General features: G+C 46.2%; 1 protein-coding gene across 6 annotated transcripts in view; it reads left to right on the top strand.

Moving 5' to 3' along the window:
- Positions 1-11,166, top strand: part of RASAL3 (RAS protein activator like 3) — a 38,909-nt gene extending 27,743 nt beyond the window's left edge. For 5 of the 6 annotated variants that reach the window (XM_020791659.3, XM_078386649.1, XM_078386651.1 and 2 more), the window contains exons 12-19: positions 608-844; positions 2,321-2,522; positions 3,294-3,397; positions 3,863-4,157; positions 6,201-6,323; positions 8,145-8,344; positions 8,823-8,898; positions 9,257-11,166. In XM_020791659.3, coding sequence (XP_020647318.3) covers positions 608-844; positions 2,321-2,522; positions 3,294-3,397; positions 3,863-4,157; positions 6,201-6,323; positions 8,145-8,344; positions 8,823-8,898; positions 9,257-9,412 — 1,393 coding nt within the window. In that variant the 3' untranslated portion in view covers positions 9,413-11,166. The remainder of the gene's footprint in view (positions 1-607; positions 845-2,320; positions 2,523-3,293; positions 3,398-3,862; positions 4,158-6,200; positions 6,324-8,144; positions 8,345-8,822; positions 8,899-9,256) is intronic. The other variant, XM_078386653.1, reaches the window with a different exon arrangement.
- The last annotated feature ends 11,930 nt before the right edge of the window (positions 11,167-23,096 follow it).

The following is a 23,096-nucleotide window of genomic DNA, read 5'->3' as shown; positions in this document are numbered from 1 at the left end:
CAAAGTCTGCTTGCAGTCGGAAGCAAATGCCATCCCTATTGAGCTCAGCAATCATGCCTCCCTTCATCACGTCTTCCTACAGCACACCAGAAGAGGCGGCGGCAGTGGTGGGGCTTCCAGAAGACTGGGCCCCTTTTGATGGACCACAGTTCTCGGGAGTCCTCAGAAACCAGGCACGATGGGAAGGACAGGCTTTGAGGTTTCCCTGGCCTCGACTCTGAGGACCCCCTTGGGAACAGCATTCACAAAAGCAGCTCAGCAGAGCCCTGGCCCCATGGCTCTGGGAGGGCAGCTGCTGCCCCTGCTTTCTCTGGTCTTCCTTGCAGCACTCCTGGGAAGAGGTCGGGGGAGTGGAGGGCATTTATCTGCTGGCAGAGGCTTGGGTGTCAGAGACCGGGGCAGCTCATTTCCTTTCCCTTCACTAGCTGCGGGCAAGTCCTTGCAGTGGACCGCCACAGTAGCCAGGAGGCCTTTTTTTTTTTGAGTCTGTTATTTTACTGCTCCGATATGTTTGTGGCTTGATTTTGGATCACTCCCCAGCGCATTGCACCATGAAGCTTTTTTTTTCAGGCCGGCTCTCTCATCTTCCTCGTCTGTCTCTTTGCAGCTCCTTTCCAGCAGAGCTCAGTGAGGTCTTCGCTAATTGGCAGGAGGCGTGCCAGTTGCGGGGCAAAGCCAATATTGGCCGGCGGCTCATCTCGGCTTCCCTCTTCTTGCGCTTCCTCTGCCCGGCCATCATGTCCCCCAGCCTCTTTGGCCTCACCCAGGCATTCCCAGATGACACCACCTCCCGCACGCTCACCCTGGTGGCCAAAGTTATCCAGAATCTGGCCAACTTCACTACGTAAGTAATTGGGGTTCCTGGCTGTGCCCAGGAAAAGTGGCTTGATGTCATTCTTGGCTTTGCCTTGGGAAACTGTTGCAGGCGGTTCTTCAAGGAAACTTGGCAGATTTGTATTCAGAATACTGGCATCAGTTGGTTGGCATAGGTTTCTCTGTATGCACAGAACACATGGCAGGTAAGGGTCATTATACTTTTCCTCAGAGGTTTATTCACTTCATTTAAAAGGCTTTTTTGGTCATTTTTTTAAAAAAAACTTTTAAAATAAACAGAAACAAATATGTATTCGTTTCTTTGGCATAACAGAATTTGAATATACAGAACCATCTCACTCTACTCATGTTAGAAATATCAAACTAAGAACTTGGTTAATGTTTGTTGTGATGGGGGAGTTATTTGTAAGTGGGACAAGGTCTCTGTACTTTATCCCCTCTAATTATCAACTTCCCCTTTTGCAGGATGGAAATAGGGTCTGATTTTTGTTTGAGGTCCTCCATATGTTATTTTCAGCAATTCTGATGGTAGTGATAAAGAGGATAATCATGATAAAAAGTTACTAATCCCATCCATTTGCCAGCAAAGCCAAGGATTTAGTGCACAGGTAACAAAACAGGAACAAGTGCTGTGCAGTATTCTTTACATTGGTCCTCAGAGCAGCTTTTCTATGGCTTTAAAATGGGATTAAAGACTAATTCACCCTGGCAGAGGGCCATACATGACCATTTGGCATTTCATTCCCTTCAGTGAGGTTTATTATCTTGCCCAGAGGCTGGGAAAGCTGAGGGGGTGAGTAGGATTGCTTCTAGGCTGTCTGGGAGGTGGGGGGGGGGTTCCTTCTCTCCAAACAGAGGGAACAGAATGGTGGGTCAGATTAACTTTTGGCCTGATCCTTCTTAATAGCTCTTGTGCAGGGACCCATTCTTAGAGGTTGAGCATGTGCAAAACGTCTCAGCACTTCTGTGACTCGAACACAGCGGAACTTCGACCCCTGGGCTGAAGTCCAGAGGTTGAAGTTCCACTGTGATCCTTTTGCAATTTCAGGAAGTGGGCAGGATGAGCCCAGGTGTGCTCTGACAGAAGTGTTGCGGTTTCTGACAACAGTGTATGAACTAGTGTATGAACCACTCTAGGCTGAGTGGCCTGGGGTTGCAGCTTAAAAGCAGGGTGGTGAAGAGATTTGGTGGTCCTTACCTGGTGGTACCTCCTCCGTCAACAAACTGCCCATCATGAGGGAAGACAACAGCTCTGGTTTTTCATAACAGTCACTGGTGCCGGATTGATTCTCTGGGGCTAATGGATTTGCCAGGGCAGGAAGATCAAAAGTTTTGGTGTACATGTAGGGCTTAGGGCTCTACAGAAATGGTGTCGTTCCCACCTTTGATCCGCAACCCTTGTGAACTCTGGTAGCTAGCACGTGATTCCCCAGGCCCCAGTGATACTGGACACGGTGACATTACCCTGGCATTTGGTTTCCTACAGGTTTGGAGAGAAGGAGGCCTACATGAGCTTCATGAATGAGTTTCTGGAGCGCAACTGGGGCACCATGAAGTCGTTCCTCACCAGTGTCTCGAGCCCTGGCAGTGCCATCCATATGGCTGCCTACGAGGACTCCATTGACCTCGCCCTGGAACTGTCCATCCTGCACTCCTTGCTGTGTAACATTTTCTCTTCCCTGGAAGAGGTACAACTTCCGTCTGTCCATGTGTGTCACCACCCGTTGATTTTCTGCCTTTCCCGTCTCGTATTTCCCCCCCCCAATCCCCCCAATGGCAAGACACCAGAGGGCTTTTTATGACTGGGATGCAATTTGAAGGAAGGGGGCCCGAGTAATCAGGGGGCTTGCCTGTTTCCAAGTCTAACCACAAGGTTCCTGGGAGCTGACTGGGATCCCATACATTTGGCTGCCTTGCAGCTCAGCTCAACAACTTCCACTGTTTCCTTCACAGCATCGGGTGCTGCTAACTCCTTGGCCAGTGCTGTTATTATTGAGTTCAGTCTGGAGGAGAAGAGTTCCCTTGGAGTGGGGCTTGGCAAAGGAAACAACATGGGGCCTGGTTGAGAACTAGGCAGACATGGGAGGGGAGGCGTTGGTTGTGTTCAGCAGGGCAGGGGTAAAAGCAGATGGTTATTGGGTTTAGGGCTTAGAGCACTTTTTTTTTTGCAATAATACTTATACTGTCGTTTGCTGATAATGGTTTCGCGAATTTGCACAAGGCAAGAGGCATTTTTAGAATGAGATGAGGGACGTGCACACAAATGCGTCTGCCTGAACTGTAGCGGTAGTCAAACACAGCGGGTCAGGCTGTGAGTGGGAGCCTCTGCGCCCACTGGCCAAAGGGGAAGCACACCTCCGAGGGCCAGCCTGGCCAGGGACACAGAGCCCATTTGCTGTCTCCCCCTCGCAACCAAAGAAGGAACTTTACATTGATTCTTTCTGCTCCATGCCCATAAGCGGACAAAGGAGAAACTGGAGCCTCTGCCCACCATCCTCCGCGCCATCCAAGAGGGAACGCCGGTACCTGTCTCTGTTCGACTTGAGCCAAACACAGAGGAGAGGTAAGGAGCAACTGCATCTGTGGTTCCAGTTTGTGCATAGGGACGAATGGCGGAGTGGGAGGCGCCAGCATTTGGGAGGAGGAAGAAAGTCAGCCTTCTAGAAAATGCAGCAGCTGGATTTGGATCACACTCGGGATTGAACTGGCCACCTTTCATTTCATTTCTAGCACACCTTCTTCCCAATGCAACCTTCAAAATGACTAAAATATACCGTATACGTACAGTGGTGCCTTGCTAGACAGTTACCGCGCATGACAGCTTTTTCGCTAGACATTGACTTTTTGCAATCGCTGTAGTGATGCGCAAAACAGTAATTCCTATGGGGGAATTTCGCTGGACAATGTTTGGTCCCTGCTCCACAAACTGATTTTCGCTAGACGATTTTGACAGCTCCCTCCGCACTCACAAAATGGGTGTTTTCAGGAGCTGACTGCTTTCCCTGTCCCACCCATCTTTGTGTTCCAGGCAGACAGAAAACCAGAAGCCAGGATTTGTGCCTCCCAGAGAGCTGGACAAACACAGCCCTCTCATCAAGAGTCAGTCCATGACCAGCATTCAAAAGGGCCGAGGCAAGGAAGAGCCACTGGCCCCTTTGCACCCAGTCAAAACCAGGAGCAAAGTGCATCGCACACAGAGCGTCCCAATACAGAGCAAGGCAGCCCGGCGTCTACAAAAGCAGAGGAGCACAGAACATGTCATGGACAGTAAGCCTGAACCAGGCATGTCCTTCCCAGATGGGGGTGACAGCAGGGCTTCCCAGGTAATTTGGGCCATAGGCTGGGCTCCCAACCCTTCAGTCATGGATTTAGATGCAAGCTTCAGTGCTCTGGACGGGGTGTAAGGCCCACAATCTGCTTGTATGGGCTTGTTACAGAATCCACTGGCCAGACTCTTCACTATAGCCACTCTGCCTCCTGATTTTTCTGAATGGGAGCATCCAGAGAGAGCATGCAGGGGGAAACTATGAGTTCTAGCTGGGATCTCTTCACCCTTCAACATGCCTTCGGCATCTGAGGCAGCATGTGCTACAGAGGTTCTATATAAAAAATTGTGATAGGCTGCCATCATCTCCCATCTATTTCAGTAGCTTGACAAGGACTAAAGGTTGGGAAATTGGTATCACATCTCCCCTCTCAGTCACTTTCCAGACACTAGCTTGAATGGGGTTTTAGTTTATTTTAAAAAGGAAAAGTGAGAGGTTGGGGTGGAGGTTAATTTTTTTTAAAAAAGGAAAATAGTTCCAGATACCAAAGCAAATTGTGGTTACAGGATTAGAGCATACAAAAGAGAAACACACCAGAAAACAGCAAAGACTAATTCACACTATCTATCTCACCTAACTAGAACGATGGAGTAAATCTAGGGTGACACCACCCTGTGTTCCCCACCACATGCCATATATGGCAGGTCTCTTTGTGAGTAACTCTAGCACTGCAAAATGAAACATGACCTCCCTAAAGCTCTACTGAGTTTCAAAAAGACTCAGATTCTCAATTCTCTTTTATGCAAATGAATGGACTATTAACACCTGGGCTGAACATCACATAATTACTCTTAAAGGGCTTAAATCATTCTTACATGCTTCCTTCCCAGCTTTAAAATCTGGATACCCTCTTGCAGAGAAGCACACCTAACTCATAGATATAAACAGTGAGTGTCTAATATATAAAGGTAAAGTTTTGAGGTGTTAGGTTCTGCTGTAAAGTCTTCCTGAGCTCAGTCCTTCTTTGAAACCCCCCCCCCCCACACACACACACACAGAGCAATTCTGCCAGAGAAGATATGGAAGAGGTGTGAACAAGCCATCTCTGTGAAAGTTTATGTTCTCATAAAGGCACAGGCACACAGAAAAGTCCAGAAGATTGATTTCATTTTTCAGCTTCCCCCAAGGTTTTTAATCTCTTCACAGGGCTGTAGAGAGAGTGCAGTTTGAAGGTTGTTACATAATCATGGTGACGTCTTTTGCTTAGGATAGCACCATGCTCTCTGCCTTGTTACTCCTGTTGTTGGGTTGTTGTTTTGGTACTGTCTCCAGCTCCGGCTGAGAAGTGTCACTCAAGTCCACAAGGAAAGTAGAACACCATTCATTCATTCATTCATTCATTCATTCATTCATTCATTCATTCATTCATTCATTCATTCATTCATTCATTCATTCATTCATTCATTCATGTTATTTACATGCCACCTTTCTCTCCATTGGGGACTTAAGGCAGCTCGTGAGCAATTAAAACTCTACAGTGATCACAGTTTAAAACACCATAAGAACCATGTTTTAAAAATGAAACATTTATCAACATTGAAACCACCCCTTAAAACACGAACACTTTTAAAGCATTTTAAAATCTCTAAATTCAATAAATATAGCATTCCTGAAACCTCTCCCCCATTGCTTCAAAGCCTGCTTGAAAAGGAAGGTATTTGCCTGACAAGGAGGAGGGGGTCCAGCTTGGTAGGGGCTCTGAGTCTACAGGGATTCAGGCAGGAATCTTTTTTTCAGTCTAGCTAGAGATGCCAGGGATTGAATCTAGAACCTTTGCATCTGTTTTCTGCACCCTAAGAAAGACCTGACACATCAAGCTATCCACTCTTCCTTTTCTACCTCACAGGCATAAAACCAAGCTCCCTAGAAAGGTGTCCTCCTCGCCTTGTTGTGGCTGCCCGACAGAGACATTCTGTTTTTTTGGTCGTATATTCAGCTACGGAAGAGGGTTGGGCTAGACCGGGGTCTGTTAAGCGCCTACCATCTCTGTGGTTGAAGGGCCTCCTCAGCTCTCCCCCAGTAAAGTTGCCTGTGTTTTAGGGATGTTCAAACCTCCGCCCGTTTGCATCATTGCCGCGGAAACCTACTGTGCCATGGCTACGACACTCTGAGGAGGAGGCGGTGACACAGAGTGGCCTGTATGCCATGCAACCACTGGAACAGGTAATGGAGAATTCCCTCCTGAGAAGGACCTGAATGGTCACCACTCCCACTGCATTTGTTGTGGAGACTTTAGAAGAGGCTAAGATCAAAATATGTTCATTAAGAGGTTAGTCCTTATGCCCATTTGCCCATGAAACAGAGTTGCAGTTCTATATTTTTCCCCCCTCAGAGTGAATGAGGCCTATAATATGCTTGTTTAAAATGAAACTTTTATGAGGCAATAGTTCTAAGTGAACATTCAGATAGTCCCCTGACATCAGATTGTTTTTATTTTTCTAAAAGCTTATTGGGGTTTATTTCAATTTTGGAAAATGCCTGTCTATAGAGAACAATTCTGCTACTTCTATTCATATCCCTTTAAGAGTACACTTTCACAGCAGGGGAAAAAAAGGGGGGAAAGTGATCTGCTCTGAAGTTGTACCCAGGAACACGGGCTTCCCTAGGTAAATTCTCAGGGATAAATTTGTTTTAAGAGAGCAGAGGAAGTTGCCAGTCTGCACTTCTTAGCATCCTGTTAAAGCTTCTTTACTGCAGCTCTCCGGATTTACAGAAGGCACAGCTATCACAGAGCTACCTTAACAAGATACAGACAAGGGCTGGCTGCCCATTTCCTCCTCTTGTTGCCCCCCCCCCTTGATCTTCAGCTGCTCTAGCACACTAGTCTTGGTACAATACATTTTTAAAAAAAAAATTTGAGACAATGGGATGCTCAGTTGAGGGGAACAGATGGTCCCACGAGTGCCCCTTTGTTTCTCTCTCTCCACCTTAAACGCGGAAGCTGAGAGAGAGCCAGCTTCTGGTCACCCATTGCATCGACTCAAGCGATCACGTTGTTGGAAGGAATGTGGAAGCCTCAGTGGCAGAAGAACAAAGTAGGAAGAGGCTAATCCATACTGACTTGCATATCATGTAGTCCGCGGAAATCAATAAGAATCAGACTATCCCAATCCTGGAGCGTTTCCTACATCATTTGTTAATGTTGTCATACCCTGCACAATATTTTATGAATATTTGATGGAAAATATTGTGCATCACCAAGTTTCTTGTGGGGAATGTTTCTCATTCCTGACCCTGAAATATATTCACTGAGTTGAAAACTGGATGCAACTCAGACTCCTCCTAGTGCAGTGATGGCGAACCTATGGCACGCGGGCCACAGTTGGCACGTGGAGCCCTTTCTTCTGGCACGCAAGCCATAGGCCGCTACTTCCCCCCACCCCACCCCCCGCACAGCCAAACCTCATGAGGTGGCTGCAGCCAGGATTCCCCCTTCTACTGCCACTTCCAGGTCCGGGTTCGTCGCCATGATTTCCCCTTAAACCTCTACTTCCGGTTCCGGTCTTCCAGGTCAGGCTATTGCGGCGGTGGCACGCCACTCACTGTTCGCCCCCCCCCCCCCCAAATTTGGGCATGCAAGCACAAAAAGGTTCGCCACCACTGTCCTAGTGGTTTATCCATGTGACAGAACAGGAGCTTCCTGAGACAAAAATGAGGACTTGGGGCAGAGCAAATAGTTATTGCTGAGTACAGCGTGCATTGGTAGGAGGGTTCAGGGGGACTGAGGACAGGAACAGGTTCTTGAAGCACCAGAACCGGGCACCTTCCTCATTTGGAAGGAAAGGGGCTCCAAGCAGGCCCTTCCTGGTGCCTCTCTAGGATTCTTACAGGGCAGCTGCTCCCCTTCTTCAGCTAGAGGTGCCTGTCCTGCCTCTTTGGCCTCTTTCCCTTTCCCAGCCTCTAGGGAGGGCAACCCACACCGAGACTTCCCGGTTGCCAGTCGGTCTCCAGCGGCTCTAACCACCGACCTTGTTTGCTGCACAGTACGGGAGGCAAATGGAAGAGCTGCAGGCGGAGCTGACAACAACTAAGGAGAAGCAGACACTGTTTCAAGAAGAACTGGAGAAACTGAGGGCCCGGAATCAAATGCTCCTGGAAGAGCAGACCCGGTTTCATGAGCAAGGAGAGATGCTCTGCAAGAGGCTGGAGGAGGCAGAGAGCGGCCTTGTGCAGCTAAGCAGTAGGTAAGTGAGCCCAGGAGCTCCTGGAAGCTGCTTCCTATGATTCATTTCTCCCTGCTTTGGTGGGAAGAGTGTGGAGGGGTGAGCTCTGACATCTTGGAGCTCCTTCCATCTGGGTGCCGGAAGAGCAAGCCCCCCTCCTGCCTGAGTCAAGCCCAACCCTCATCCTTTTTATTGCATCCTTTAAAGTGGTCCCCAACCTTGGGCCTCCAGATGTTCTTGGACTTCAACTCCCAGAAATCCTGGCCAGCAGAGGTGGTGGTGAAGGCTTCTGGGAGTTGAAGTCCAAGAACATCTGGAGGCCCAAGGTTGGAGACCACTGCTTTGTACCATAAATCCTTTTGAGGCCTTGCAGGGGGTGGGCCAAGGCTGAGTGATGGTGACAGGCCAGGGGGGGCAGTAAATCAGTGGCATGGAGTGTGTGTGCTGTGGGAACCCCCGAAACAAGATGTAAAGCAGGCTGGCTCCTCTTCCATTCCAGAGTCTCTGGTGCAGAGGCCAGCTGGAAGAAGGATCACGAGAAACTTCGCACCACCGAGGAGAAGGCCAGTCGTCTGGTAAGGACTGTCTCAGCGGCTGTGGGGAGAAGAAGAAATGGGAAATGTTTGAGAGAGGCTTAGGACAGTAGAAGGGGGCACTCACAAGCCTACTTACAGCGGTTGTGCCTCATGTTGATGAATAAACCAAACGGCAATCTGTTTCTCACTTTTCTCACACTCAGAAACACATGCCCACACTCACACACAAACCCCACTTCACTCTGGTGAGAGGGGAGCCACTAGGCAAGCTACAAAATGGCTACCGGGTGGTTTATATAGCATGCCACTGAGCAAGCCATTTCCCTACTGCTTGATTTTTTTGCAATGTACCATGCATGGTGCTTAAGCAACTAAACCTCTCATGTCGGTCTTTCAGGAGCGCCGTCTGTCTGGAATGGAGAAGGACTATGACCAACTTCTCCGCGCTGTAAGCCACATGCTGGGACGTCGAGAGAAGCCGTTCAGTTTACTGCAGCATGAATTCTCAGGGCCTGTGTGGGTAAATAGGACTGAGAATGGGGAGGAAGCCTAGTCAAGTTTTCTTTAAATCTCCACATGGAAAGCAGGGGCATCTGTTCCGGGTCCTTGAGGATCTTTACAGGCAGGAAAGCCACCACTGTTTTTGGAGAAGCCTCCAATGATGCATTGAGTCTTCCACCATTCCTTAGGCTCTGCCTCTCCCCAGGGACTCTTCTGTGCACTGCTCTGATGGGTCTTTCAAGGGCGAGCGCCACCGGGCTCTCCCTGCCATTCCCCTGTGCCTTAATTACTCCTGTGCTACACAGCCATTGCTGCTGCTTTCACCCCAGCTCTTCCTGAAACAGAGGGTGCAAACCCACTGGCCCTTTTGATGTGGACTGAGGTGGTCTAAATAAGGGTCATTTGGGGTCGAATGCCATGGTGCAGTCCTTATATCCAAATAGCACACTGACCTCAAGAAACCCTTTTTCTGGTATCATGAAGTGGCTAAATAAGTCAGCCTCTTCAGGATATTGGCAAATTGAACACTTCCCCTGCTTCTCTTTAAAAAAAAAACACAACCCAGTGCTCTGCAGAGGAGCAGAGGAAGTGATTCCCCGTAAATCATTCCTGATGTGTTGAATCACTTAGATTAAATTGATTTTTTTTTTCTTTGCCTTATATGTAGTGCTGATGTAGAAACTCCACAGCCATGGTTTTAATTGGCACTTCACACAAAGGCAAAGGAAAAAAAATATTTTTGAACATTTACGTGGTTGTGTGCATCAGTTATGGCCTGGAACAGGCAAAAAAAAAAAAAAAAAAGAGCTGAGAGCAAGGTAAGTGTTCAATGTGCTGATATCCTATTTGTTAAACCACAATAGCAGAAACTGAGAGTAGAAGGAGCCTGGGCAGCTTTGACAGCTCTACAAATTGATTTTGATCTGTTCCCAGCAATTGCACATACTGGAGACAGACCACACTAGAGGGCACCAAACTGCACAAGGGAAAAAGTGTAAATCCCTGATGGGGCTCAAAAAGGCATGGGTAGGCACGGGCAAACTGGTCCACTCTAGTGATCAGATTGTCTGATTGGTGGGAAAAAGAGTGACGTAATCCGCTCCCGCAGCGCACCAAAACGTGGGACAAATGCCCATCTGATCAGGCCCTGGAGGCCAAACAAATTATTGAGGAGATTGTCTGTGCCTCACTATTAGTCCATTTTTCTTCTGGCCGTGGGACGTCCTCCTAAAGGCACACCTCAATCATCAGATTTCCATTAAGCCACTGTTTACTTTCTAAAGACCAATTAATTACAAGCTCAAGTGTGTTGCAGTACAACATACAGAAGGAAAGCATATGTTAAGACAAACAAATGCACTGCTTCTAAGTACTGTATGTGGTAAACATCCATTTTGACCCTTTTTGTCTAATGGCTTATCTGTTTCCATCGGCCAGCCCTATTCTGAGATCAATGGTTTCTCGTAACTATTTCCCCAAATTTTCAGGATTTCTTCCCATGCATTGAACAGAGGCTCAAGCCACACCTAATATGTGTGTGTGCATGAATGGGAATATAGGGGAGGATGTGGAACACCTCTTTGCCTAGTGGGTATCTTCCTGCACATCCTCTGCTTCTGCGTTTCTCTCTCAGTGAGGGTCACTTCCTATCAGAGCCTCACAGGGTGGGCAGGGAGATGACCAGAAGATCTCTCTCTCTCTCTCTCTCTCTCTCTCTCTCTCTCTCTCTCTCTCTCTCTCTGTGTGTGTGTGTGTGTGTGTGTGTGTGTGTGTGTGTGTGTGTGTGTGTGTGTGAATCAATTGTAAGCAGGGGGTAGAATCCCTACTCTTCACTGATGTCTTCTGTTGTGTTTCAGATGCCTTTTCTCTCTCCTGCTTAGTATTTCTAACCTGTGTCCCACCCTACAGTTGGGATCTCCACCCCAGAAAAATACCAGCTCCCATCCAGTGCCTGTCCAAAGTTGTGCAGATGCAGGGTGGAGGTGCTAAATATATTAGGCTTCAAATTAATTTGCCACAGAGTGTAATGTTTTCTTAGTGCCTACGCATTTTAAACATCAAAAAACAGAAAAAAGAATTTTTTAAAAAAACTCATCTCTGTGTTTCTTTGGTGGATGGGTGGGATTAAATAAATGGGGCCTTAGGGGGGAAACACCCCAGTGACAATAAAGGCCCTCTGTCAAGGGGTCATGGTAAGATTTGCAGAACAAGGGGCTGTTGGTCACAAATTGACTGCTAATGCAGTTTTAAGGTGGCCTTTGTCCAGCTTGGTTCGAGAGCTAGGAAAGAGGGAGTTATTGTAGGGGTGTTCAATTCATAATGAAGCATTGCTCATTATTCCATTTCCCACAAAATGTGTGTGCAACCTTTTTGCCACAGGCTCATTGGTCCTTCAAATGCAGTCATCATGAAGGTCTTTTTAAGTTCAGGAGCTCTTTCAAAAATGCCCAGCCCTGTGACCAAGCCCAGCTGTAAAGCGTAATAATTGAGAACGTACTGAAGAATCCAGTGTCTAAATGAGACCAAAGACCTCTCTCTGGTCCAGCATCTCCTTTGCACCATGGCCAAGCAGGTGCCTCTAGGAAGTCTACCAGCAAAATTATGTCAAGCTTCCCAGCAGCTGACATATAAAGGCATCTCGCCTCTGGTCCTGGAGGGAGTTTGGATCCAGCATGCCTAGTAACTGCTCTATGAAATTGTCCAGTCCTCACTTAAAGGTGACCCTCTTTTTATGTCATCCTTTACCAATATGATTTTCCCCCCAAACTTCATGGAGGTGCATGTGTGTTTCAGAGTGAGCATGCGTAAAGAGATGTCCATCTGTGGAAGACTGGGTTCTCTCCAATTCACATATATGCTGTTGACATCTGTAATGGGCCCTGATTGATTCAGAAAGGGCTTCGCCAAAGGATCTTGGGATTGTGGTGGAATAATACTCTGCCGTCCAGAGTAGACCTTTGGTCTAGATGGGTGGGGCAGAAATCTAAATAAATGAGATAAAATAATGAAAACATTGCTGTAAAAAGGGGGCAAAACTCCACACTGAACAATTAGAAAAGGAACTGGACTCAAATAACTCTGCCAACCTATTGCATATAAATCTGTGGTGCAAACCTCCTCGACATACTACATAAAGAGCTGGTCAATGGACTTCAGCGGAGATACTGTCAAGCTAGGAAAGGTGCAGAAGAGAGCAACCCAAAGGGTCAACCTGCTGGAAGGACTTCTCTGCCATGGAATACTGCAACATTTGGGACTGTTCAGCTCAGGACGGGGGGGGGGACGACTTGGAGAGACAGGACTGAGGCAACTGCTGGGCAGCTGAGGGGTTTAGGTGGTTCTGGCTGCAGAGCCAGAGGCTGGGCCTCCTTAGCAGGCGCTGGACTCCATGATCCACAGGGTCTCTCCCAGCTCCGCAGTTCTAAGATTAACACTACTACTACTACTACTACTACTACTACTACTACTACTACTACTACTACTACTACTACTACTACGAAGAAGAAGAAGAAGAAGAAGAAGAAGAAGAAGAAGAAGAAGACATGGGATGAGGAGAAAGAGGAAAAGGGAACATGTTTCTTCTTCTTCAGCAATACTAGAACCCAACAGGATCATCCCTTGAATCTGAATGGTGAGAAATTTGGGGCAGGTGCAAGGAGGAAAGTCTTCATGCAGTACAGGGCTAGAGCAAGGTAAATTGGCACCCCACAAAGATATGATGTCCCTCAGATCGGAAAGCTTCAAAAGGAGACTGAACAAATTCATGGAAGCTGGGGGCGATTCGTACCTACTTACTAGTCATGAACGACCACAGTGTTTTCCCGCAGTCTCAGAAGTTGTGTGCTGCTGTTTACCAGTTGCTGGTCAATACGAGCAGGAAAGGGATCTTGCCCTTCTCATCCTGCTAATGGGCTTCCCCTATGGTGGTTAGTATGGGAACTGTGGTCTAATCCACCAGGGCTCTTAGGCTAGGTGCGGAACCAATGTGCCCAAACTGTGTCACACAAAGCCCCTTCTGGACACCAGGGGGAGCCCAGGTTCTAAGAAAGGTAATATAAGCACATGCTATCAAGTCAATTCTGACTTACCATGATGACCCTTTCCAGGGTTTTCCAGGTAGAGGAGACTGAGGAAGGGTTTCCCATTCCTTTCTTCTGGGCCAGCCCTGGGGCTGCGCCAGTTGCCCAAGGCTAGGCAGGCTGGCTCTGCTAAAGTCTTGGTTCAGGGAGTTTCTTCTTTGACATCCTTTTATAGGAAAAGATCAGCAGGCTTTGCCTTTTTACCTTCCATTCAAAGGAAGATATAACTACTGCTTTAACCTTCAGCGTTCAAACACAGCATCAAATGTAGAAAAAGGACAAAGCCTGCTAGCTTTGCAGTACAGATGCTCTGCTGAAATGGAACAAACAGAATACATACCCCTTCCTTTGCTGAAACCACTGCATATTCATTTTAATTGGTAACTGAGAAGAAGACTTCGGATTTGTTTAAATTCAGATTTCATTAACATTATGATTCACTCATTCACTGCTTCAGCTGCCTTTGGGTTTGACTGATAAAAACCTTTTAGCGATGACATATAATAGCATATGCCATGAATATGAAACGAAACAAAAGCCAAAAAGACATTGTGGCACCTTAAAGATGGTTATATTTTAATTTAAGCTTTTGTGGGAAATGTCTACTTTTTTGGACATAAGAGTCAGAATACAGAGACTACGCGGTAAAACATTCATGCATGGCTCTAAGATGAAGGGACAGTGGTGTTTGATTGCATTTCATGCCTAGTAATTATTTAGGCTCCAGTTTGGTATTCATTTCTTTTGGAGATTGGTTCTGGAAACAGCAAAAGGAAACAGCTAGAGAATGATGTACTTTATGAACCTTGTTCTGAAAAGGTGAATTGGGAAGGAAAATAATAGTAGAAAACAAAATAATTATCACATTTGGCAATGGCTTAAGAAACCCTGGCTGATATTCAGTCTCTGAGATTGGTGCCCAGCAGGTCTATATATTTTAGCTCAGCTGTTTTCCTCTGTGTTCTTGTTTTGTATTTTTTTTCTCCTCCACAATATGGTTTATTTATTTTAATTTATATTTATTTATTTAATTTATATGCCGCCCACTCTACCCAAAGGTCCCTGGGCGGCTCACAAGGTCCCTGGGCGGTTTGTCATACTGGAAAATAAATAATACTGGCTACAATCCTGTCATATAGTTCCACAGCAGCATAACCTTCAATTGCCAATTGCCATAAGTTAAGTACCTAAGTGTAGTCATTCCCCTCATACAGAGAGACATAAAACTGTGTGGTCCAGGAAATCTTTACACAGACAACATATGTCAATTCACTGCTGAAAGTACATTCCTGGCATTACAGTGACAAGTGTAACAAGTAGAATCCCAGCCATTGTATTTCATATTCTGAACTTCCTGAAAGACTCAGAGAATATGGGTTGTATAAGAAAGCTCTGTGTGCAACATGGGGAAAATCTGTATGACTGCCTATATATTACATACAGTCTAAAGCACTGGTTCGTAACCTTGGGTTATTCAGGAGTTTTGGACTGCAACTCCCAGAAGCCTTCACCACCAACTGTGCTGGCTGGGGTTTCTGGGAGTTGCAGTTCAAAAACATCCAAGTAACAAAGGTTAAGAACCACTGGTCTAAAGGAAGGAGAACCAAAGCAGGAAATACTCCTTCCCTGTTGTTATTTAGTTATTAAGTCTCTTCCAACTCTTCGTGACCCCATGGACCAGAGCACGCCAGGCCCTCCTTCCCACCCCTCCATGACTTTTGGATGAAGTAATCCTTTACTATTTCTCTCCAGTGTTGGCAAATCTGTCAGGGGCTGAAAGGCTTGGCACCTTCCCAGATGAGTCAATGCTGCCAAGCCACATTTAATCTCTCTAAGGATGCTGCCAGCTGTTAAGTGCTACCAGGCATTGTGCAGCTCCTAGGTCTTAGCCTCCTGAGCAGATTACTTTGTAGTTTAGAAAACAAACAAAAGTGAGTGGAAAACAGTGGGGAGAGCTGCGTTATTTGCTGCTGCAAAATCCACAGTGCCTTGTAGCACCTTACAAGATCGGTCAATCTTATTAGAAAAAGCTTTCGTGGATTGCAGCCCACTTTGCCAGATATAACAGGAAACCAGAAAAAGATATCATTTAGACCACCCTGTAAAAATTTCCAAACAAGGCAAGGTCCTACAGCAGCCTTGCCTGGAAGCCCCTCAAGTGGCTTCCTTTTTCTTTTTTTAAACATTTGGTACTGTCTATCCCTTAGCCTTTTGTTTCTGTTCATGGGGTTTTCTTGGCAAAGATACTGGAGTGGCTTGCCAGTTCCTGCTCCAGGTGGATCACATTTAATCAAAACATTCCACTATGACCTGCCTGTCTTGGGTGTCCCTGCACGGCATAGCCCATAGCTTCTCTGAATTACCAAAGACCCTTCGCCACGACAAGGCAGCAGTCCGTGAAGGGTAAGTGAAGAACAGATTTAAGGAACTAGATTTGGTGGACAGAGTGCCTGAAGAACTATGGATAGAGGCTTGTAACACTGTACAGGAGGCAGCAACAAAAACCATCCCAAAGAAAAGGAAATGCAAGAAAGCAAAGTGGCTGTCCAGTGAGGCCTTACAAGTAGCAGAGAAGAGAAAGGAAACAAAATGCAAAGGAGATAGGGAAAGTTACAGAAAACTGAATGCAGATTTCCAAAGAATAGCAAGGAGAGACAAGAGTGCGTTCTTATATGAACAGTGCAAAGAAATAGAGGAAAATAATAGAAAGGGAAGAGCCAGAGATCTGTTCAAGAAAATTGGAGCTATTAAAGGAACATTTTGTGCAAAGATGTAAATGATAAAGGACAAAAATAGTAGGGACCTCACAGAAGCAGAAGACATCAAGAAGAGGTGGCAAGAATACACAGAGGAATGATACCAGAAAGATCTGGATATCCCGGACAACCCAGATAGTGTGGTGGCTGACCTTGAGCCAGACATTCTGGAGAGTTAAGTCAAGTGGGCCTTAGAAAGCTTGTCTAACAACAAGGCCAGTGGAGATGATGGCATTCCAGTCAAACTATTAAAATCTTAAAATATGACACTGTTAAGGTGCTATACTCAATATGCCAGCAAGATTGGAAAAGATCAGTTTACATCCCAATCCCAAAGAAGGGCAGTGCCAAAGAATCCTCCAACTACTGTACAATTGCACTCATCTCACATGCTAGCAAGGTTATGCTAAAAATCCTACAAGATAGGCTTCAGCAGTATGTGGACCGAGAACTCCCAGAAGTACAAGCTGGACTTCAAAGGAGCAGAGGAACTAGAGAAAAAATTGTTAACATGTGCTGGATTATGGAGAAAGCCAGAGAGTTCCAGAAAAAACATCTGTTTCATTGACTACGCAAAAGCCTTTGACTGTGTGGACCACAGCAAACTATGGCAAGTCCTTAAAGAAATGGGAGTGCCTGACCACCTTATCTATCTCCTGAGAAATTTATATGTGGGACAGGAAGCAACAGTTAGAACTGGATATGGAACAACTGATTGGTTCAAAATTGGGAAAGGAGTACGACAAGGCTGTATATTGTCTCCCTGCTTATTTAACTCATATGCAGAATACATCATGAGAAAGGCTGGACTGGATGAATCCCAAGCCGGAATTAAGATTGCTGGAAGACATATCAACAACTTCCGATATGCAGAAGATACCACTCTGATGGCAGAAAGTGAGGAGGAACTAAAGAACCTTGTAATGAGGGTGAAAGAGGAGTGCAAAAAACGGTCTGAACGTCAACATCAAAAAAACTAAGATCATGGCCACTGGTCCCGCCACCTCCTGGCAAATACAAGGGGAAGATATGGAGGCAATGACAGATTTTACTTTCTTGGGCTCCATGATTGCTGCAGATGGTGACAGCAGCCATAAAATTAAAAGATACCTGCTTCTTCAGAGGAAAGTGATGACAAACCTAGATGGCACCTTAAAGAGCAGAGACATCACCTTGCCGACAAAGGTCCGCATAGTCAAAGCTATGCTTCTTCAGAGGAAAGTGATGACAAACCTAGATGGCACCTTAAAGAGCAGAGACATCACCTTGCCGACAAAGGTCCGCATAGTCAAAGCTATGGTTTTTCCAGTAGTGATATATGGAAGTGAGAGCTGGACCAAAAAGAAGGGTGACCACCAAAGAATTGATGCTTTTGAATTGTTGTGCTAGAGGAGACTCTTGAGAGTCCCCGGGACTGCAAGGAGAACAAATCTATCCATCTTGAAGGAAATCAAGCCTGAGTGCTCACTGGAAGGACAGATCCTGAAGTTGAGGCTCCAATACTTTGGCCATCCCATGAGAAGAGAAGACTCCTTGGAAAAGACCTTGATGCTGGGAAAGTGTGAAGGCAAGAGGAGAAGGGTATGACAGAGGACGAGATGGATGGACAGTGTCATCGAAGCGACCAACATGAATTTGACCCAACTCTGGGAAGCCGTAGAAGACAGAAGGGCCTGGCGTGCTCTGGTCCATGGGTCACGAAGAGTCGGACACGACTTAACGACTAAGCAACAACAACAAAGCTTTTCTGGAGGTATTGTTTCTCTCTCTAAGCTATAATCACCAATTATCTGAAGGGCTTCCACCCCACCAGAGGCAGAGAATGCTTTGATTCACACTGTAGTATCTTCTTCTACAGGAAACATATCTTTTCTGATCTTGGCTTCCTGACAAATTCTTCCACTGGAAGAAAGAGAAGCTTTTACTCTGTGCATAGACTGATCCTGAGTCATGTGAAAGCAATGTGATGGCGTATCCTTTCTCATAGCTTTCTCTCATTAAATACAGTTACAAGGTTTGGTGGTGATTTTCAAAACTGGGAAATATTACCTTTCGGGGTTGAAATTCCCACAACTGCCATCAGGTAACTTTCCCAAGCTTTGGTAAGTTTCAAGAGGGAACATCTAGAGATATACGCTGGGTGATGTAATCTTGAAACGTTCCAAATCAACTTTGATGATTAATGTGATTAGTGCCAAGGTAACAGCACAAACGTTTTACAATCTTACAATAACAGCAGAAACATCTTGCAATGGTCTAGTGCAGAGCAAGACAGAACCTCAAGCCTAATGTCAATTCCCCATTGGTCAAATTCTCTGGATATCCTCATGGTAGCGAAGCAATAATTTGGGGATAGAGGTACGTACATGCCTAGTTTGTTACCTTAGGTCAGAGGTAAGAATGCCCTTTCACCTATTCTGAAAACACTGGTTGTGTTCAGTGCCCATACAAGAGCCCTAAACCTTTTTCCTTGTAACTCACTAGGCAGGGAGGAATAAGGGGAAAGAGACAGACAGAATGATGTGGCAGGGAGAAAGAGAAGGGGGTGGTCTTGCCGACTGGTGGCTGCCTGTGGCCCCCTGCACTGTCAGCTTCTGTCATTTACTCCTTGTGACAAATTATCTCAGAGCGAATGAAGTCCTTCACAGAAGGAAGGTTGTCTTCCTCCCACCATCTACAACCACCATCAAAACTATATCATCAAAGCTCTGCTCAATATTGAAGCACAGCAATTGCCAGGGTAGGGATGGGATACTATCAATGTGCGCTACAGCATAACTACCATCATCCTCAAGCAACTATTGCGATGCCTAATTTGTTGTGCCAACACCCTTTTTTTCCTGGGCATTTACTGAACAGGTATAATTCGCTGCTTTAATAATAGCCTTTGAACAGCAGAGCTGGAAGGGACCCTGTCGATCATCATGTCCAGCTCTTGTCAAGGAGGCTCAGTGGGGAACTGAACTCCCAACCTCTGGCACCACACCCAGATGCCTAAACCCCTGGGCTTTTAAGTTAGTATCGTGCCCAGAACTGAAACAAAACATTTTGCTGCCTGAGATGGAGCAGCAGATGGCTCTCAACCAACTCCAGGAGCATAGTCTCCAAACTCAGCCAAGATCCTGTGGGTATAAAATAGAAAATTGCACAAGAACCTCTCCCTATTCCTGGCAGTAGAAAATGATTGGTTGGTTGTTTGGTTGTTTGGTTGTTTGGTTAAACTTATACCCTGTCCATCTAGTGGACAAGCCACTATTCTGGGCAGCTACAAAGAAAGTAATGTAAATGTACGAGTGAAATTTTCAATAATAAACATGTGAAAAAATCCAAAAACTGCCCTGTCTAACAAGGATTACTAAAGCTCAAGATGGTGAAGCTAAAACAACTGGATCAAGGATTAGAGAATAGACCATCATCATAGGTTCTCCAACAGGTAGTAAAAAACCATAATGGGCATTATATGTGAACACCAGCATTTTGAATTTGGCCAGGAAGCATACTGGCAGCCAGTGCAAACTGTCCAGGACAGGCAGAATATGGTCCCAAAATGGGATCTTACATGCCCATTTGATCACTCTGAAGTCATAGTTTGATGCCATGCGTCTTTAAGTGCCTTGCTTTACATCAGCTGGTGTACCCTTAAAAGTTGGAGTTGGCAACAGTGTCTCTGTTACCCTCCGAATTAGACAACTATAATGGGCTGTATGTGAGGCTGCTTGTGAAAAGTGTTTGGAAGTTACAGCCAGTGCAAAATGCAGTAAGCAGACCTGCTCCAGAGATCATATTATGACCAGTCTTGAACCAGTTGTGCTGGTTTCTGGTTGTTTCTTCTGGACAAGTTGCTGGTTTTCATTTCCAGTGCCCCAGAGAGGTTTGGACCATTTGAAAGACCGCCTCCTTCTGTTAAGTTTGCCTAGCGTCAGAAATCTGGAGGGAAACTGGGTCCTGAAATTCAGTCCATATTTGCAAAGACGGGGCTTTCCAGCAGGCCCTCCATTGCAGAAGTTTCTGCCCAAGGAAGGCACAGAGTCTCCATCGCCTATGAGCTTTCAAACCTGCCATAGTTTCGGACGGATCTTGGTGTGTAAAACGACTTCAAATGAATACGCTTTTAAGGTGGATTTAAGGTTTTTAAAGAATACTGTTAGTACTGTTGGCCATGCATAAAGGAAGGGGGTGTGTAAATCACCGAGAAGAAAAAGGCATATTTTTGATAACTAGCTTGTGTGTGGCAGAAGCGCACGAACTCTGAAAAGACAGCCCGGGGGGGGGGGGTCCGATCTGCCGAAGGGCAAACCCCCCCCCGCCTTGGGCATCGCCTAACTCTGCTGCTCTAACCTGCCCACTCACACGGGCGCCCTTCCTCGTACCGTGACTTCCCACACCACGACCCTCCGAGGTGCATGAGGCCGCCGCCCGCCACACCCGCGGCGCCTGGAGGAAGGGGCGGGGCTTAATTCCACGCATTCTCCGCATCCTCCTCTTCCCCCCTCCCTCCCCTTCTGCCACTTTACAGCTAGAGCGAGGGGCGGGGCCGCCGAGTGGTCTGATTGATCCGATTGGACCAACGTTACGTATCAGGGAGGGTTTCGGCCGGTCTGGATGGGACGGGGGGGGGGGGGAGTGGCCCTTTAAAGCCAAGGTCTCGTTGACCGCCGATGGGCTTGGCCCTGGGCGGGTGCCTTTTGTTCGGTGCGGGTAATGGCTGTTGCTTGGAGAAAGGCGTTCAATTTTATTTTATTTATTTATTCTATTTATATCCCACCTATCCGGTCGAGATGACCACTCTAGGCGGCTTACAAAATCATAATACAATAATAATAATAATGATAATGATAATGATAATGATAATGATAAAAGAATTATTACATTAAATAGTAAAAGCTTCAAGATGGGGGGGGAATGAAAAATGAAGTACAAAGAAAAAAAGAAGAGAGAAAGCATCCTCCATTTATTCCCACATGGAGAATGACTTTCCCTGTAAAAGTGGAGAAGGGGGTCTTTCCGTTTGCCTTGTGGGATGAAGAGCTCTCTGGCTGTGGGGTTGGGCTTGCTTAGCGCCATGGCTAAGGCAAAGCTCAGAAGCATAAGAGTTTTTCGAGTTGGAAGGAGCCCCTAGGGCCATGGAGTCTTAACCCCCCCCCACTAATGACAGGAATCCAGATCAACGAAGATCTGACAGATGGTAGTCCAGTCTTCTCTTGGATGCCTCCAGCGTTGGGAGTGGTCACTAGGTCCCATTATAATTGGTTCCACTGTGGTACCGCTCTAACAGTTAAGACATCCCCCCGCCCTAATATTCAGCCCAAATGTGGCTTACTATAACTTGAGCCTCTTTATTACATGTTGTGCACTCTGGGCTAATCGAGAACAGACCTTCTAAGACAATCTTTCAAATACTTGAAAAGTGCCCTCATATCTCCTCTCAGCCTTCTTAAGGCTGAACATGCCCAGTTCTTTCAGTCTTCTCAAACTGCTTGATTTCCAGTCCCCTGGCCATCTTTGTTGCCCTTCACTGAACTTGCTGCAGTTTATTGGCATCCTTCTTAAAGTGTGTCCAGAATTGGACACACTACTCGAGCTGTGGACTAACAAGTGAAGAATAGAGGAGGACTAACGCCTCTCAGGATGTGACTATACAGTACTTCTGTTAATGCAGCCTAAAATTGCACTTACCTTTTTTTGCAGCCACATTGCACTGTTGGCTCATATTCAGCTTTTGATCTACAACAATTCTAAGATCCTTTTCACTCATAGTATCATTGAACCCTGTATTCCCCATCTTGTAGCTGCATTTTTGTTCCCCCCCTTCAGATGTAGAACTTTACAGTCATCCATGTTACATTTCATTCTGTTGTTTTTAACCACAGTGCTCAAGCATATCAAGCTCTTTATGAATTTTATTCTTCCAGGGTATTAACTGTTCCAAGGCATTACCTATTCCACCTAATTTTGTGTCATCTGCAAATTTGATAAACTTTGAGGAGTCATAAAAACAAGCCACAACATCTGTATTGTGATATCAACTTTGTGTAGAAAAGTATATCCTGGAAAACAATCTGAAATGAAAATTTCCCAATAGGTCAAACCAACCAAGTCTATCTCTCTTTTTCCTCTTCAGGGAGGAAAGCAGTATAGACCCTGGAGTGTCGTCTGGCTACAGTTATGGACTGGATGAGAGCTAACAGGCTGAAGTTGAATCCTGAGGAGACAGCTATCCTGTTGTTAGGAGGGCATCCTGATTGGTTAGGGGGTTTGTTACCTGATCTTGATGGACTCACACACACCCTGAAAGACTGGGTCTGTAATTTGGGTGTCCTTTTAGACCTGGCTCTCTCAATGAAAAATCAGATCTTGGCCATGACCTCTAAGGCAGATGGCACACCTCTTCCCCTTTCTTAACAGGAGGTCCCTAATAACACTGGTTCACGCAAGGATTGACTATTGCAGTGCACTCTATATGGGGCTGATTTGGAAGCTTCAGCAAGTTACAGCCAGGTTGGTCAGGGATACATCTAAATTTGACCATATTCAGCCTGTCCTGGATGCCAGTATGCTTCCTGGCCAAAGTCAAAGTGCAGGTGGTCAATTATAATGCCCATTATGGTTTAGGACCTTGCTACCTGTTGGAGAGCCTCTCTCTCAGGTTGACCTCCCATCCCACCCACACCTCCCGGTCTTTCATGTTGTGGGTGGCCACTCCAAAGGAGGCGTGGGAGTTGTCAACCAGAAACCAGGCCTTCTTGGTAGAGGCTGCCTCATTTTGGAACCCTCTCCCAGCGGAGGTGTGACAGGCCTCACCCTCCAGAGCTTCAGGATACAAATGAAAACCTGGCCCTTTACCCAGGCCTTTGAAATCTTTGCTTCTTTTAAAATTTTAATTCTGATATTATTTTGTGAC

The sequence above is a fragment of the Pogona vitticeps genome, chromosome 2 (genome assembly GCF_051106095.1).
Source record: "Pogona vitticeps strain Pit_001003342236 chromosome 2, PviZW2.1, whole genome shotgun sequence".
In the NCBI taxonomy this organism is placed as follows: domain Eukaryota; kingdom Metazoa; phylum Chordata; class Lepidosauria; order Squamata; family Agamidae; genus Pogona; species Pogona vitticeps.
The sequence above is the reverse complement of the archived record's forward strand: the minus strand, read 5'-3'. Positions and strand labels throughout refer to the sequence as shown.